Below are 15,319 nucleotides of genomic sequence, written 5' to 3'. Positions count from 1 at the left end.
ACACCATTGCAGTATTTAAAAAAAATGTATACTGAAATTTGAAACAAAAGTGCAACTCTGTTTTGTTTATTTATTTTTAGCACATGATTCATGAAAGGTAGACTTTGTCTGTAAAAAGAATCAGAAGATTTAAAGAGAGAAAGAAGCAAAAGCTGAAAAATAAAAAGAGAGCAACCTAGTGGTGCTGTGATTAAGGTGGTTGTCCAACAAGATCAGGAAGCAAATTTTGTTTAGCATCCTACTTACTGTATGGAGCTGGCTTATGGGTTATCTACACGTTTATTCCAATTGCTATTTCCGTCATACCAAAGATGTGCATGTTAAATTATGGTAAATTAACTGGTAAATCTAAACTAACCTTGTACACAAAGGTGGATATGTGTGTGTGTATCATCTATAATGTAACTCGCATCATGCTTTGCAGTCAGAACTGTCAGGCTGTTTGGACTATAAGTGGCATAATTTGGGCTGAAATTCTCTTCTCTCTGTGTAGACTGGGGACACCACTGCACTACTGTGTGCAGAGGTCCAGAAAGTTGTTAAGTTTGCATGTGCCAGGAAAAGCCCATACTCTTAAAAGGTCTCCCAATAACCTTATAATTAAGAGAGTGTTCAGAAAGTAAGAATTATGTGTTGATAAAGTTTAAACTGTGAAATGGTATTCAGCATGTGCCTGTTGTAATAGTTCAGTAGAAGTTTGTTATGAAGCCAAAACCAAGACTGTATTTCAGCCTAAAAAAAGCATTTGTGCATTTTGTTTCCTGGAGCTGGATTGTGTGTTTTAAGTCTGGCACAGAAGAATCTTGTTCACCGTTTTTTGTTAGATATTCTGTCATATGTCTGTCCTTATAGAGGCATTGTTATATTTTATTGATATTTTATTTACTAATTTATTAAGGATGGCTTAGTGGTAGCATGGAGACCAGGGTTTGTATCCTGGCTTCTCCCTGTGTGGAGTTTGCCTGTTCTTCCCATGTCAGTGTTTCCTCAACGTTCTCCAGTGTCCTCCCACAGGCTAATGACCTGCAGGTTAGGTACATTGGCAATGCTAAATTGGGCTTAGTGTGTGTGGGGGGTGTGTATGCATGTGTTTAACCTGCGATGGACTGGTACACTGTCCTGGAATTGTTCCTGCCTTGCGCCATAGGATTGCTGGGATAAGCTCCATCCACCTGCAATCCTGCTAGGGTTAAGTGGATTTATAAAATTGTATGGTACATTTATTTAAATGAAAAGAGTCGAATCCAAATTTCATTGTAAATAATAATGATCAAAAATTGATAAAAAGTATTAATACGCATTTAAACTTTTCTCAATTAGCAAACCGGCCCACTGTCACAAAAAGCTGCCTTCATCACAGTTCCTTTGTTGATGAAATTTTTTCTCAAGAGTAAGAAAATTCCACTTCAGGGGCAACTCTGTAATCTCCACCATAAAATCAACATAGTGTGGTTTTCAAAACAGGAAAAAAACTTCTGTTATTGAGGTTTTATGGATTTTAGGAAGACATTAAACCTATGAATTAATAAAAAACTATTAATATTGTACATTTGAGATATTTATTGATACGTGGTCTATAGATTTGGCAATAATATTTTATTTCTAGGCAGATGGTGATGACCTGGATCACTGACCTCCGATGATCTAGGAGCTTATCTGAGCAACTATAAAATACAGTTAAACATATATTGGTATATTGATTTTGAGTGCATTAGCTGCTCCAATGTGAGCATTTATATATTTTAAGTGTTAATACATACAAGCGAAAGTTATCCATCCCATCGATTTTCCAAATCCAATTTGTCAAGAGTAGATTCATGAGGAGGCTGGAGCCTATTCCAGCAATCAGGAACAATTCCTTGGCAGGGTGCTAGTCCATTACAGTGTTAACATGCACACACACACACACACACACACACACACGGGCCAATCCACCTAACCTGCACATCTTTGGACTGTTGGAGAGAACCGGAGCAGCCGGAAACCCATGCACACCCAGGGACACTCGACACAGAAGGGACAAGGCAGCAGTGCAACCACTATGTTTTAGATGTCACATTTTAAATAAATTGTAACATTTTGATAAGGGTGTATCATTTTACATTTGAAAAGCAAAAGCTTCTTTGTAAAGGAGAAGCATATATTTAAAAAGATGGCAATAGTTAAATAACTGAAAGAGGAGAGTACAAATCTTTCCTGTAAAGTGAGAGGATCAGCCATGGCAATTCATAGTGAAGAGTTAATATTGGTATCTGGCTAATTGCTAATTGTGTCCAACAAGGAGGTAGTGGGATATAGTCCAGTGGGATTTCTGCAGATCCATCATATCTTTATGACCTCTAAATGTGTCACCAGTCCTTCACATGGCTCTGTCATGTACATGCCACCAATTTAGAATGAGCATGTAACTTAGTACATATGTGTTTTGAATCTGGGAGATAAACCTAGTACCCCAAATATTTATAGAAAGAGGTGCAGGCAGAGATAGGAAGAATGTGCAATTTCCACACAGGGAGCAATTGGCTACTAGACTGATTAAACAGTAGTGCTAATTAGTGTGCTACTGTGCCATCCACTGTAATGATCATATATTTATATATTATTCCTTATTGTAATAAACTTTATCATTTATTTTACTTTAATTTTAGGCCCAAACAAGGATAATATCAGAGCTGGATGCAAGAAATGTGGATATCGTAAGCATATAGTAATTTTTCATCTATTGTGATAATTCTACCAACTCCATTGTGTTCAGAGTGTTTGTGCATTGCATCAGTTAAACTAATTCTGGTTTCTTTTGTATAGTTGTATGCATAACCTTGAAACCAAGCAGTTAGGCTGTATTAGTTGCCCTTAGAAATATAACAACGATTGGTTGTATAGATTAGGAGAGACAGAGCAGTTAGTCTTCAGACCAGTTCTGCACAAAAAACTGCTGTAGCTTGATACTGCAATGAAGTTTATTCCGTGCGTGGTAATAATAAACATAATATTTTAATTAGAAATGTTTGAAAAATTGTAATTAATTAGTAACTCAATTAATAAAATCTGACTGATCTTTACACATACTCAATCATAAAAATGAGTCATGTGCCTTTTTTGTTACCATCATGCAAGTGAGGCAGTTTTCTAACATTTTATCGAGTAAAAGTAATATATTGGCTTTTAAAGTGTGAACTTGGCCTTGAAGTAGCTTTAAATCCTTTGCAGTGGTCACTTCCAACCAAGCCAAGAGTTGCTTAGTCAGGATGGCCCTCTTTCTGCACCAGGGACACTAAAATAGAGTTCCCTGTAGCATCTTCTGGTATTACAGCACCTCTTCACAAGAAAAGAACATGTCTAACTAGATAAGTTCATGATTTAAAAACACTTCGTTGTTTTAATATTTTCCATAAATTATTTTGACTTTTCAGTTTTACTGATTTTTTTAATTCTGTAATTCTTCGTCACTTGCACTTTTTGTTTAAAACATTTGATTCCCAGATTCAGTTCTAATTAACCTGAATTAAAAAAAATGCATCTAAAAATTAAAATTTTGCCATTTGAAAATAAATGTTTGTAGAAGTAAACTGGGGTGTCAAACCCTGTATTAGTTTAAGAATGACTTTTGTTCAAAATGTTACTTTTAATTTTGTTCAAAAATTCATCTAAAGTAAAAACAAATAGGAATATCCCTGAACTGATTTTTGTTGTTAATTTCAGCGGGTCACTTGACATTTGAATGCAGAAATTTTGTAAGGGTGGATCCAAAAAAGGATATTGTTCTGGATGTCAGCAGTACAAGCAGTGAAGACAGTGATGATGATGAAGAAGTCATAGACATGGAGAAAAAGGTAGCACCAACAAGTAGCAGAAGTAAGTATTCATCTAATGTGTGATATACTATCTATCGAAAAAAAAATTAGCTTTACTAAATACAGTAAAATCTAATGTATCCAGTAGTCATCCATGCCACCTGAACTCCTAAAGCATTGTGCCATCCTGATTAAATGTTGCACTTTTTAAAGAGTGTTGCCTTTGCATTTGACACCTGTCTACCATACAGTATGTTTTGTATGCTCACCAAATAGTTTCAGTATGAGAGTAACCCTGAAGCAATGTATATGTTCTGAAAAAGAAGTTTACATAAAAATTTGCATTGTTCACAGTCTTGTAAAATTCTGTGTGCTGCTAGCTCATCCATGTCTATGCCTTTTTCTCATTTTCTTAAAAAGGGCATTGTGTGTGACAGATAAGATAACTGGTGTTTCTTAAATAATTGTATATGTGCTTAAAGATTTGCTTTAACAAAGCAGGCATTTTTTTTTGGACTTGCATTGCCTTTATGATTGACCTATTTACAGAATACAGTAGACCCCCGCAAAGTCGCGGTTCAGAATTTGCGGCCTCAGTCATTCATAGATTTTTCCTTAGAACCTATCTAATAATTGTTGGCGGAAACCGCAAATATCCTTCGCAATTTTTATGGCTTTTTTCGTGGCAATACTGTACTGTAGAGAGAACAGGAAGCAACTGTACAAGAAATGCGGCTTGGGATGGTGAAAGTAGCCAATAGAATTTGAAACTGCAACTCCCAGCAGTCCCTGCAGTGGCTCTGATTGGTCTTCTGCTGAGGGTGCTGGGGCTGTTGGGGTCAAAGGATGTCAGCGCAGCTTTTAAAAAGGGGGCCTGTGACCAAAAGCAAAAAAAAAAGTTTTTGTAATTTGTGATTCAAGTTCCTGTATCTCTGCCTGCCTTCTGTTGGGTTACCTGTACTTATTCGTTTTGTCCTGGATTGTTTCGTGTTTGGCGTCTGGATTGTCTGCCGTCTGCCTGTGTACATGAGGACTGTAAGTGGATTCATGGCCATCCTGCAAAGAAAGAAGCGTTCCTGAACCGATCTACCCGTCTTCACCATTTAAGGAACTAGCGGTAGGACTATCTTTACATTCCCATTCAATGTGCGGATCTCATCTCTGGACTGTCTATTTTCATCATTACATTTCATCCGTTGCCATTTTTCATGAATGTTTTTCATGAATTACTATGTGTGTTTTGTTGGTGCTTTGTTGTATTTCATGTGTAATCGCTGTAAGGGGAACAGGGGTGGTATCGTTGTTTTCATTTATTTCATTTGTTTTCATTACATTCTTTATTTGCTGTTAGATTACCGGTTTGTTTTATTTTTGTCTCTGTTTGTGAGTGCGTGCGGGTCGGGCCAAGGCTGGGTGCATCCCTGGAATCTCCCCCATAAAAATAAATACATCACCGTCTTCTCAACGGTGTGAATCTTAGCTGCACCGGACAGCTACAGCGTTATTCATTTCTCCTTGCTGCTGATTGACTGCTACCCTGTGACACATCTCCAGCTGAGTGTTCTTGTGTTTTCCATTTTGTTCTTCTAAATCCTTAAACCGCTGCAACCAGCTATAGTCGTTTCCCAGTGCTATTTACGAGCACGCAGGAGCTGATCAGTCAGTGCCGTACATTCGTTGAGCAGCCAGCTCATGACCACTGCCAGCCCCTTGTGAGCAGGGGGGGGCAGAATCCCTAGAAGACACGGACGCTCCTCAAAATACCTCTCTTAAAAAACGCTGATAGACTACTTTCACATTGCTGCCTTACTTGCTGGGCTTACTTGCGGCTGCTCTGTTGCGTGATATACTTCTTGCGTGGCACTACGCATACTTAAAAACCTGAACAGCACCTGTCCTTTTTGGCTGATTGCTTTTTTTCTCTCTCCTCCCCCAGACATCCTCTGCTCTTGTTGGGGGTCCCACTCCTATTGTGGTCCCCTATGATGTTTGTCTATTCTTTAATCGAGAACTAACTGCATACTGAGTTCATTTTACTTCTGAAAGAGACATGTTTGTTTGAAGTGTTTGATTAAAGTTCCTGTCTCTACAATCTCCTGTGTTTCTGTGCAATTCTGTGACCCAAGCGTGACACCCTGCAGCACTGCAGCCTCACTGTCCCTGGGATTGAGCTGCTGCACTAGACTAGCCTGCCAGCTTCAGCGTTTACCTCTGTGTGCTTGCGTGCTGCCAGTTCAAGCGCAGTTGGCTCAATGATGTACTTAATTTCATCCATGGCGTCAGTTGCATCTTGTACGTATTGTTCCAGTAGTTTTTTAAATAGTTTTTACAATTCATTAGCAGTGTGTAAAATGATCAGTGTTGCAGTAATTGTGATGCTCTTTGCATGAAAAAAAATGTGTTCCATTAAAATTTCACTTTTTCTTTGTGAATTGTGACGTTTACTTAAAGTGCAGCTAAAAAGTATTTGGCGTCCAGGGATGCATTAACCCTCAAGTATGTGGCAGTTTAAGGGTTAAATCCCCAAGATGCCGCTGAAACACCCTGCACCTTCTAAGTCAGGGGTCGGGAACCTATGGCTCGCGAGCCAGATGTGGCTCTTTTGATGGCTGCATCTGGCTCGCAGACAAATCTTTAATAAAAAAATAATAACATTAAAAATATAAAAAATTCTCATGTATTTCAATCCATTCATTTCCTACCCCTCATGTTCATGATTGTGGGTGGCTGGAGCCAATGACAGCTGTCCTCCGGGACAACATCAAATTTTTATTGGATAATGCGTAACGTACACAGGTCATTGTGAAGTCAGGAAGTAAACTTCCCTCCTTTTAATCAAGTAGTCAGCTAGCTAATTGCAGAAACCCTTTTATCGAAGAAGATGGCTAAATGAAAAAAAGATGAGGAGTATCGTACTTTTCAGCAGGAATGGACAGAGGAATTCGCCTTTGTGGAGAGAGCAGGTTCTGCAGTGTGTCTAATACACAATGATAAAATTGCATCGATGAAACAGTCAAACATAAAGCAGCACTTCAACACACGCCATACTACATTTGCATCGAAATATCTTGCGGGGGACAGCAGGAAGAAAACATGTCAAGAGCTACTGTGCAGAGTGCAAGCTAGTCAGCAGCAACTCCGTGTTTGGATCCAACAAGGTGACTGGAATTCGGCTAGCTTTGCTGGTGCTTTAGCAATTGTGAGAAACGGAAAGCCATTCACAGATGGGGAGTATGCCAAAACATTCATTCTTGATGTTGCCAATGAACTTTTTGACGACTTTTCGGATAAAGACAAGATAATCAAACAAATAAAAGACATACCTCTGTTGGCAAGAACTGTTCACGATCGTACCATCATGATGGCAAATCAAATTGAGGCAACACAAGTGAAGGACATAAATGCAGCACCATTCTTTTCTCTCGCTTTGGATGAGTCAACAGACGTAAGCCATTTATCCCAGTTCAGCGTGATTGCAAGGTATGCTGTCGGTGACACACTACGTGAGGAAAGTCTTGCTGTTTTGCCTATGAAAGGGACAACAAGAGGGGAGGATTTATTCAAGTCTTTCACTGAGCTCGCTAAAGAAAAAAATCTACCGATGGATAAACTTATTTCGGTGTGTACTGATGGTGCTCCGTGCATGGTGGGGAAAAACAGAGGATTCATAGCGCTTCTTCATGAACATGAAAAGAGACCCATCCTAAGTTTTCACTGCATCCTACATCAGGAGGCGCTTTGTGCTCAGATGTGTGGCAAGCAGCTTGGTGAGGTGATGTCGCTGGTCATTCAGGTGGTCAAATTTATTGTTGCCTGAGCTTTAAATGATTGCCAGTTTAAAACACTGCTGGATGAAGTTGGGAATAATTATCCTGGTCTGCTTCTGCACAGCAATGTGCGTTGGTTGTCAAGAGAGAAGGTGCTCAGCCGCTTGTCTGAGCGAAATGCGGACTTTTCTTGAAATGAAAAACGTCGAGCATCCTGAGTTAGCTAACACTGAGTGGCTCCTGAAGTTCTACTATCTCGTGGACATGACTGAACATCTGAACCAGCTCAATGTGAAAATGCAAGGCATTGGAAATACAGTCTTATCCCTTCAACAAGCAGTGTTTGCATTTGAAAACAAGCTAGAACTCTTCATCGCCGACATTGAAACAGGTCATTTACTAAACTTTGAAAAACTGGGAGAGTTTAAAGATGCATGCACAGCAAGTGACCCTGCTCAACATCTTGATCTTCAGCAGCTAGCGGGCTTCACATCTAATCTCCTGCAGTCATTCAAAGCGCGCTTTGGAGAATTTCGTGAGCGCACTTGTCTTTTTAAGTTCATCACCCATCCACATGAGTGTGCAGTGGACAGCGCCGACCTGACTTACATCCCCGGTGTCTCCGTCAGAGATTTTGAGCTACAAGCTTCTGATCTGAAGGCCTCAGACATGTGGGTGAACAAGTTCAAGTCACTGAATGAAGATTTGGAAAGACTTGCACGACAGCAAGCAGAGTTGGCGAGCAAACACAAGTGGGGAGAAATGAAAAAACTTCAACCCGCGGACCAGCTGATTGTCAAAACTTGGAACGCACTTCCCGTCACATACCACACACTGCAGCGTGTGAGTATTGCTGTACTGACAATGTTTGGCTCTACGTATGCATGTGAGCAGTCTTTCTCACATCTAAAGAACATTAAGACCAACCTACGATCACATTTAACTGATGGAAGTCTCAACGCCTGCATGAAGCTTAACCTCACCACGTATCAACCAGACTACAAAGCCATCAGCAAAACCATGCAGCACCAGAAGTCGCATAATGGTAAGAAGTACTTTATTCATCATTGAATAACAACAGCATAACAACGTTATTAAAAAGAATTCAGAGACTTATTGTACTTTAAAGGTGTTGGTCTTACATAAAATACACACATTTACTTGTATTTAGTTTTAAACATATTGTTTGGCTCTCACGGAATTACATTTTAAAATATGTGGCGTTCATGGCTCTCTCAGCCAAAAAGGTTCCCGACCCCTGTTCTAAGTCTTCTGGCAATGAAAACGCGCTTGCATGAATTACAGTATATATAGTGGTAACATCGGTATTTTACATTCTAGCACTGCGGGAGACATAGCAGTACAGTATACAGGTTTACCTTTACATTCTTTTTTTAGGTAATGTATTAAGCTGAGTTTGAAATTAAATTAAAGTATCTTGGGGGCATATTTAGGGTTTAAACTATAAAAATAGGCATTTTTTTAACCACCTCCAAAATTCGCGGGTGCTCTAGGAATGTAACCCCTGCGTTTTTTTGGGGTGTACTGTATATCTAATTTAAAGGTAAACAGCTTAAACACAAAGGAAACACTGGGGAAAACTCATCCTCTTTGTTTTATAAAAAAAAGAGATACTTTATTTCCAGGAAAATATACTTAGTTCTTTATAGTTAGATGTCTGCATTACCAAAGAAATCCCATGGGACCTAACTCAGTTTTTTGCAGAAGGGAATTAGAATTTGAGTGATGAGCAGATTCAGGTGATTAGACTTTTCATGTGGTAGGGAGTGGGCTCACAGAGCACAGATGAAAATATTCATGTGTATTGTGTGTAATTTTCATAAAAGCTGCTCATATTCAACACTTTGTAGGTAAACAAAATCTTACACTTTCCAATATGCTACTTTTTTATAACCTTTTTTGAGTGAAGGATGTATAGCATCTTCTAGTTTACTCTTTTTAGATTTGATGATTGGGTGCAGAGTGCTCTTCTGGGTAATATGTCTATCGTACTTGCGGGCAGAGTTCAGATTTTCCCTGTTTACTTACAACAGTAATCACAGGCTACATGTAAAAACTCAAAACAGCAAAAGTTCCTCAAAATGCCATGTTAATTTCAGATTGAACACTTAAGCATAAATACCAAATGTCCTAGTTATAGTTTTTTAAAAATAAATGTCTTCGCTATTAGTCACTCCATGTTTTCCATCAACTAATATAACTATTTCATTTTTACATGCCAAAAATACACTTCACCATTTATGTATTTATTTTACTTGTGAATTAATTTGAAGTGTACTGTATTATTTATCATGTTTTCCCACAATACACACTTTTATAGTTTTCGACAAATGTGCTTTAGGCAATAACTACATTAAATGACAAAACAGGATTCATGTGACTGTGTGAAAACCAGGAAAGTCATGATGTTTCACATGGGTAGAATAAAATCCTGGAATATCCTTGAAAATGGAAGTTTCTGCATGTTGTTTAACTTAAGGTTTGCTTCATTACCTCTTTTGGACAACAAACAGTGCATACCCAATATTGTTGTGATTCCTGCCTTAGCAAAGCTGAAAAAATTGGTGCAGTCTTCAAAGAAGACCTCAAAATCCAGTCCTGCCCTGTATACAGGTTTGGGCCCACTTATTAGACCTCACATTAAGTAGCCTTGCCCCTAACTCAGATATCAGGTTCCCAGCATCCACAGGGCTAAAAATGGGTCAAAAGATTTTAAATATTAAAAGCTTACAAAATGTCCAAATGAAGTAGAGGGAAACTAAAAACCTGTGGTCCAAATTCCAAAAACAGCACAAAAAGGCAACACAGGAAAACTGAGCAAAACATAAGTTTTGCCTTAAATGGCAAAACTGAAACCAAACACATCCAGTAATCACAAGACTAAAAAAATGTACATTAGATGCAGGTGTCAAAAGACATGAAATGCAGTAATCAAAAATAGGAAAACAGGAATCAAGGACTTAAAAATGCAATACCAATGCTGCAGTGTCAACTACCACTTCTCCTTTTACACTGCTGAGGCAAACCTCCAGCTGTATTATCACATAGTCCCACTCTGTTAAGCTGTATATACAGTACAGGAAGCAGAAGAACATAAACACATATATTCTTAATATAATGCATAATTGAAAAATAAGTAGCAAACAACATTAGGGCTACCACTAACAATTATGTTTTAAACAATTGCTCTATCATCTGATTTACTGATTAATCTTACAACTAAGGTGGCATATGATGATTTGCTGCATTTGAAATTTTTTTGTGGTACAATAAACACAATACATTGTCTGACGAGACACTTTTGTGTTTGCACTCTCCAAAATACTTGTTTTCTTTTTATTCTTGTGTCAACATTGTATGCATTGAATTTCCAGCTGAGTTAACATTGATTCTCAACTCTTGTACACAAGGAGATCACCATACAACTTAAGACAAAATCATGTTTGTTATGGTGAGTCAAAGGGAACTATGACTGAATCATTGGGGATGTTACAGTTTATAACTGATGGTCACAGACATGTCACAGCTCTTTAAGATTATGTAAATGAAGGATACAGCTGAAAAACTTATGCTGTACAATGCCAACTTTAGCTATTTCAGGATATCTATTTAATCATTAATAAACACAGAGCATGACACAGGCTCATGTAGAAGAAAGTTTAACACTAGAATTCCTGAAGCCTACTAAAAAACTTGTAATCCCAGCCCACCTTAAATCCCTTTGCATCTCTCCATCAGTGTCTTTTGTTTTGTAAATGCATCGATCAGCACAAGCAGCAAGGAGCCTACTGTCCCATCCCTCACCTTGAAGGAGCTTAGCTCGGGCTAAAGGTCCTCCCAGCTCAAGCCAGGGCTCCATATCTGCATGTGAGGTGAGGTGCCTGGAGTTGTATATGGTAAATAATACAGTATATCGTTATTTGGAGTACATGCATTTCATGTGTGTTCCATGTCTACAAATATTTGGGTAAGTGTAGGATGAAAGGAAATATGGGAAATGCAAGAAATGCTGAACACATACCTAAAGCAGATACTTTTTCCATGTTATGCTAATAATGACATGAAATGTATAATGTGTGAAGACTTTAGTCCAAATATCAAATAAACACGTGCACTTTTATTCAAGAATATAACCAAGGAAAAAAAAAAGCATTCGATGTACAGTGATCCCTCGCTATATCGCGCTTCGCCTTTCGCGGCTTCACTCCATCGCGGATTTTATATGTAAGCATATTTAAATATATATCGCGGATTTTTTGCTGGTTCTCGGATTTCTGCGGACAATGGGTCTTTTAATTTCTGGTACATGCTTCCTCAGTTGGTTTGCCCAGTTGATTTCATACAAGGGACGCTATTGGCAGATGGCTGAGAAGCTACCCAGCTTACTTTTCTCTCTCTCTCTCTTGCGCTGACTTTTTCTGATCCTGACGTAGGGGGATTGAGCAGGGGGGCTGTTCGCACACCTAGACAATACGGACGCTCGTCTAAAAATGCTGAAAGATTATCTTCACGTTGGCTACCTTCTGTGCAGCTGCTTCGTGAAGTGACATGCTGCACGGTGCTTCGCATACTTAAAAGCACGAAGGGCATGTATTGATTTTTTTATCTGTCTCTCTCTCTCTCTCTCTCTCTCTCTCTCTCTCTCTCTCTCTCTCTCTCTCTCTCTCTCTCTGCTCCTGACGGAGGGGGTGTGAGCTGCCGCCTTCAACAGCTTTGTGCCACGGTGCTTCGCATACTTAAAAGTCAAACAGCCCTATTGATTTGTTTGCTCCTTTGAAGAGGAAGATATGTTTGCATTCTTTTAATTGTGAGACTGAACTGTCATCTCTGTCTTGTCATGGAGCACAGTTTAAACTTTTGAAAAAGAGACCAATGTTTGTTTGCAGTGTTAACGTTCCTGTCTCTCTACAACCTCCTGTGTTTCTGCGCAAATCTGTGACCCAAGCATGACAATATAAAAATAACCATATAAACATATGGTTTCTACTTCGCGGATTTTCTTATTTCGCGGGTGGCTCTGGAACGCAACCCCCGCGATGGAGGAGGGATTACTGTACATGTGGCTGTCAATGAGTTAAAAACTCAAGTTCAACTGTCAATCGACAGGGCATTTACATGTATTCTTGAATGGTGCAGAGGTAAGAACTGCTGCCTTATATCCCGAAGGTCCCAGGTTCGACACCGGGTGCTCTACAATTTGAGTAGTGAGTTGCTATTATAATTATTATTTCTACAATATAATAAAAACATGCATTTGATTTTAGTCTGTAACACCCAGTGTAAATTTTGGCTACTTGTAAAAGTTAGTGCTTTTTTTTTTTTTTTTGTTATTCAGTTTTATTCTGTCAGTGACGTTCACATGGTTCAACGAACTTGCCTCTCTTTTCACAAGAGCAACTGATGCCTGCTCAGAACTATTTGTTGTACTGGCAATCAAAGATACGATGTCCCGTGACCACTATCAGACTGGACAAAGGCAGGATCGTAGCAACAGACAGCTTCTTCACAGCGCTTTCGCCGGCTAAAACACTACTGCACCACAACTCAGCTCTGCTTGGCAACATAAGTAAAATGGGACTTCCACCTTATGGTGCCAGGAGTCTTGGCTTGAGCTAGGAGAACTTTTTGCCCAAGCTGAGCTCCATCAAAGTGGGGGATGGGACAGCAGGCTGCTTGCAGCTTGTGCTGATCAACGCATTTACAAAACTAAAGATGCTGATGGAGAAGTGTAAAGGGATTTAAGGTGGGCCGGGATTACAAGTTTTTTCATAGGCTTCAGGAATTCTAGTGTTAAAGCATGCCAGTATTTTGAGCCATTATACATTATTTTCAAGATTTAAAGCCATATAAATACATACAAATGCAATTGTGTTATTGACCATATCCCAATTGCTTTTATATAGTCTATGTATATTTTTAGGGTGGATGGACAGTACTGTAGTAATTAGCGTTGGTCTTGGAAAATGTCATTTTGAATGCTTGAAAAGTACAACAATGACCTTGAATATGAAACTTGCTATAGTGTACCAACCCTGTAAATACAAAGAAAAATAATAATAAATCAGATCTCTTTCTGTGTTTTTTCATTTATTAACATGAACTGTTTTATCTTTCTTCCCTCTTTATTATTGGCTACTGTATGAGCTCTAAATGTAAATTCTGTGATTTAATAACACACTGTACAGATACTGGGTACTTCTAAGTTATTTCTCAAGTTCAGTTGTGCAGTATTTTTTCAATAATTATTTAATTTGAAATAGTTTAAAATCTTGAAAGCATTCTTGAAGGTATTTAAAACCTTTTTTGATTCAGTTCTGTGCCTAGAAATTTGATTCTGTTCATCTGGACAAAGTTTTTAAGTGGGAGAAATATTTCGAGACTTATCCAAGTCTCTTCCTCAGTCTCAATTGACTGCAGGTTTCCCCAACCTTATAAACAGTACCTTTGCTTAATCACAGAGACTAGCACCATTGACAAAGGGCCAGTTGATCAGTGATATGCAAATTGTCCACTGATTAGTAGACGTGTGAACCATTCATAGAGGGTTGAGGAATGGCTTCAATCACAGCATTGTAAGATGGCGACAGATGTACCCTTAGGCCCCCTCCTCTGTTCAGAGATGGTCGTTCCTTTTTCACGTAAATGGCCTCCTTGATTCCTCTCTCAAACCAGCGCTCCTCCCTGTCCAGGATGTGCACCTCTTCATCTTTAAAGGAGTAACCACTATCCTGTAGATGTAAATAGACTGCGGAGTCCTGGCCTGACGAGGAAGCTCTTCTGTGTTGTGACATGCGCTTAGCCAGTGGCTGCTTGGTTTCCCCGATGTACAATTCACGGCACTCCTCCTGGCACTTAACTGCGTAAACTATGTTACTGTGTTTGTGCCGTGGGACCCGATCCTTGGGATGGACCAATCTTTGGCGTAGCGTGTTTTGGGGTTTGAAAGCCACTGAGACCTGGTGTTTCGAGAAAATGCGCCTCAGCTGTTCCGATACTCCTGACACATACAGGATCACTAAGGGTTTTCGCTTAGGCAGTGGATGTCCTTCCTCTCTCATGAATCGCTTGGAGCGTTCTTTAGGTGTCCTCCCTGCTTTGACAAAGGACCAGCTGGGATATCCACATTTACTCAGGGCCTTTTTGACGTGGTGTTCTTCTGCTTCCCTGGCCTCTGAGTCTGTGGGAATGGTGTTAGCTCTGTGTTGTAGAGTCCTAATGACACCTAGTTTGTGCTCTAGTGGATGGTGAGAGTCAAACCTTAGATACTGGTCCGTATGTGTGGGTTTACGGTACACATCCACTTTCAAATGTCCCCCGTTGACGATGGAAATTTCACAGTCTAAGAAGGCTAGCTTGTTATTTTTCATATCCTCTCTGGTGAACTTGATGTGTTTGTCCACCCCGTTGATGTGGTCTGTGAACTGTGGTACCTCCTGAGATCTGATTTTCACCCAGGTGTCATCCACATATCTGAACCAATGGCTCGGTGGTGTTCCAGGATAGGATGATAGAGCCCTCTTTTCCACTTCTTCCATATATAGATTGGCTACTATAGGTGAAACAGGGGAACCCATGGCACACCTGTGCTTCTGCCTGTAGTACTGGCTTTCGTATATGAAATATGTTGATATGTTGACTGAGGAAGAGACTTGGATAAGTCTCGAAATATTTCTCCCACTTAAAAACTTTGTCCAGATGAACAGAATCAAATTTCTAGGATTTCCTTACCTGGATTAT

At 39.4% G+C, this 15,319-nt stretch overlaps 1 protein-coding gene across 1 annotated transcript in view; it reads left to right on the top strand.

The window, feature by feature from the left end:
* The window catches only part of srek1ip1 (SREK1-interacting protein 1), a 43,948-nt gene that overhangs the window by 4,107 nt on the left and 24,522 nt on the right, over positions 1 to 15,319 (top strand). Inside the window, exons 2-3 of the mRNA XM_028805467.2 lie at positions 2,649 to 2,696; positions 3,703 to 3,855. Of these exons, the coding sequence (XP_028661300.1) occupies positions 2,649 to 2,696; positions 3,703 to 3,855 (201 nt within the window). The remainder of the gene's footprint in view (positions 1 to 2,648; positions 2,697 to 3,702; positions 3,856 to 15,319) is intronic.

Source organism: Erpetoichthys calabaricus, chromosome 7 (genome assembly GCF_900747795.2).
Source record: "Erpetoichthys calabaricus chromosome 7, fErpCal1.3, whole genome shotgun sequence".
Classification (NCBI taxonomy): Eukaryota; Metazoa; Chordata; class Cladistia; order Polypteriformes; family Polypteridae; genus Erpetoichthys; species Erpetoichthys calabaricus.
The sequence above is the reverse complement of the archived record's forward strand: the minus strand, read 5'-3'. Positions and strand labels throughout refer to the sequence as shown.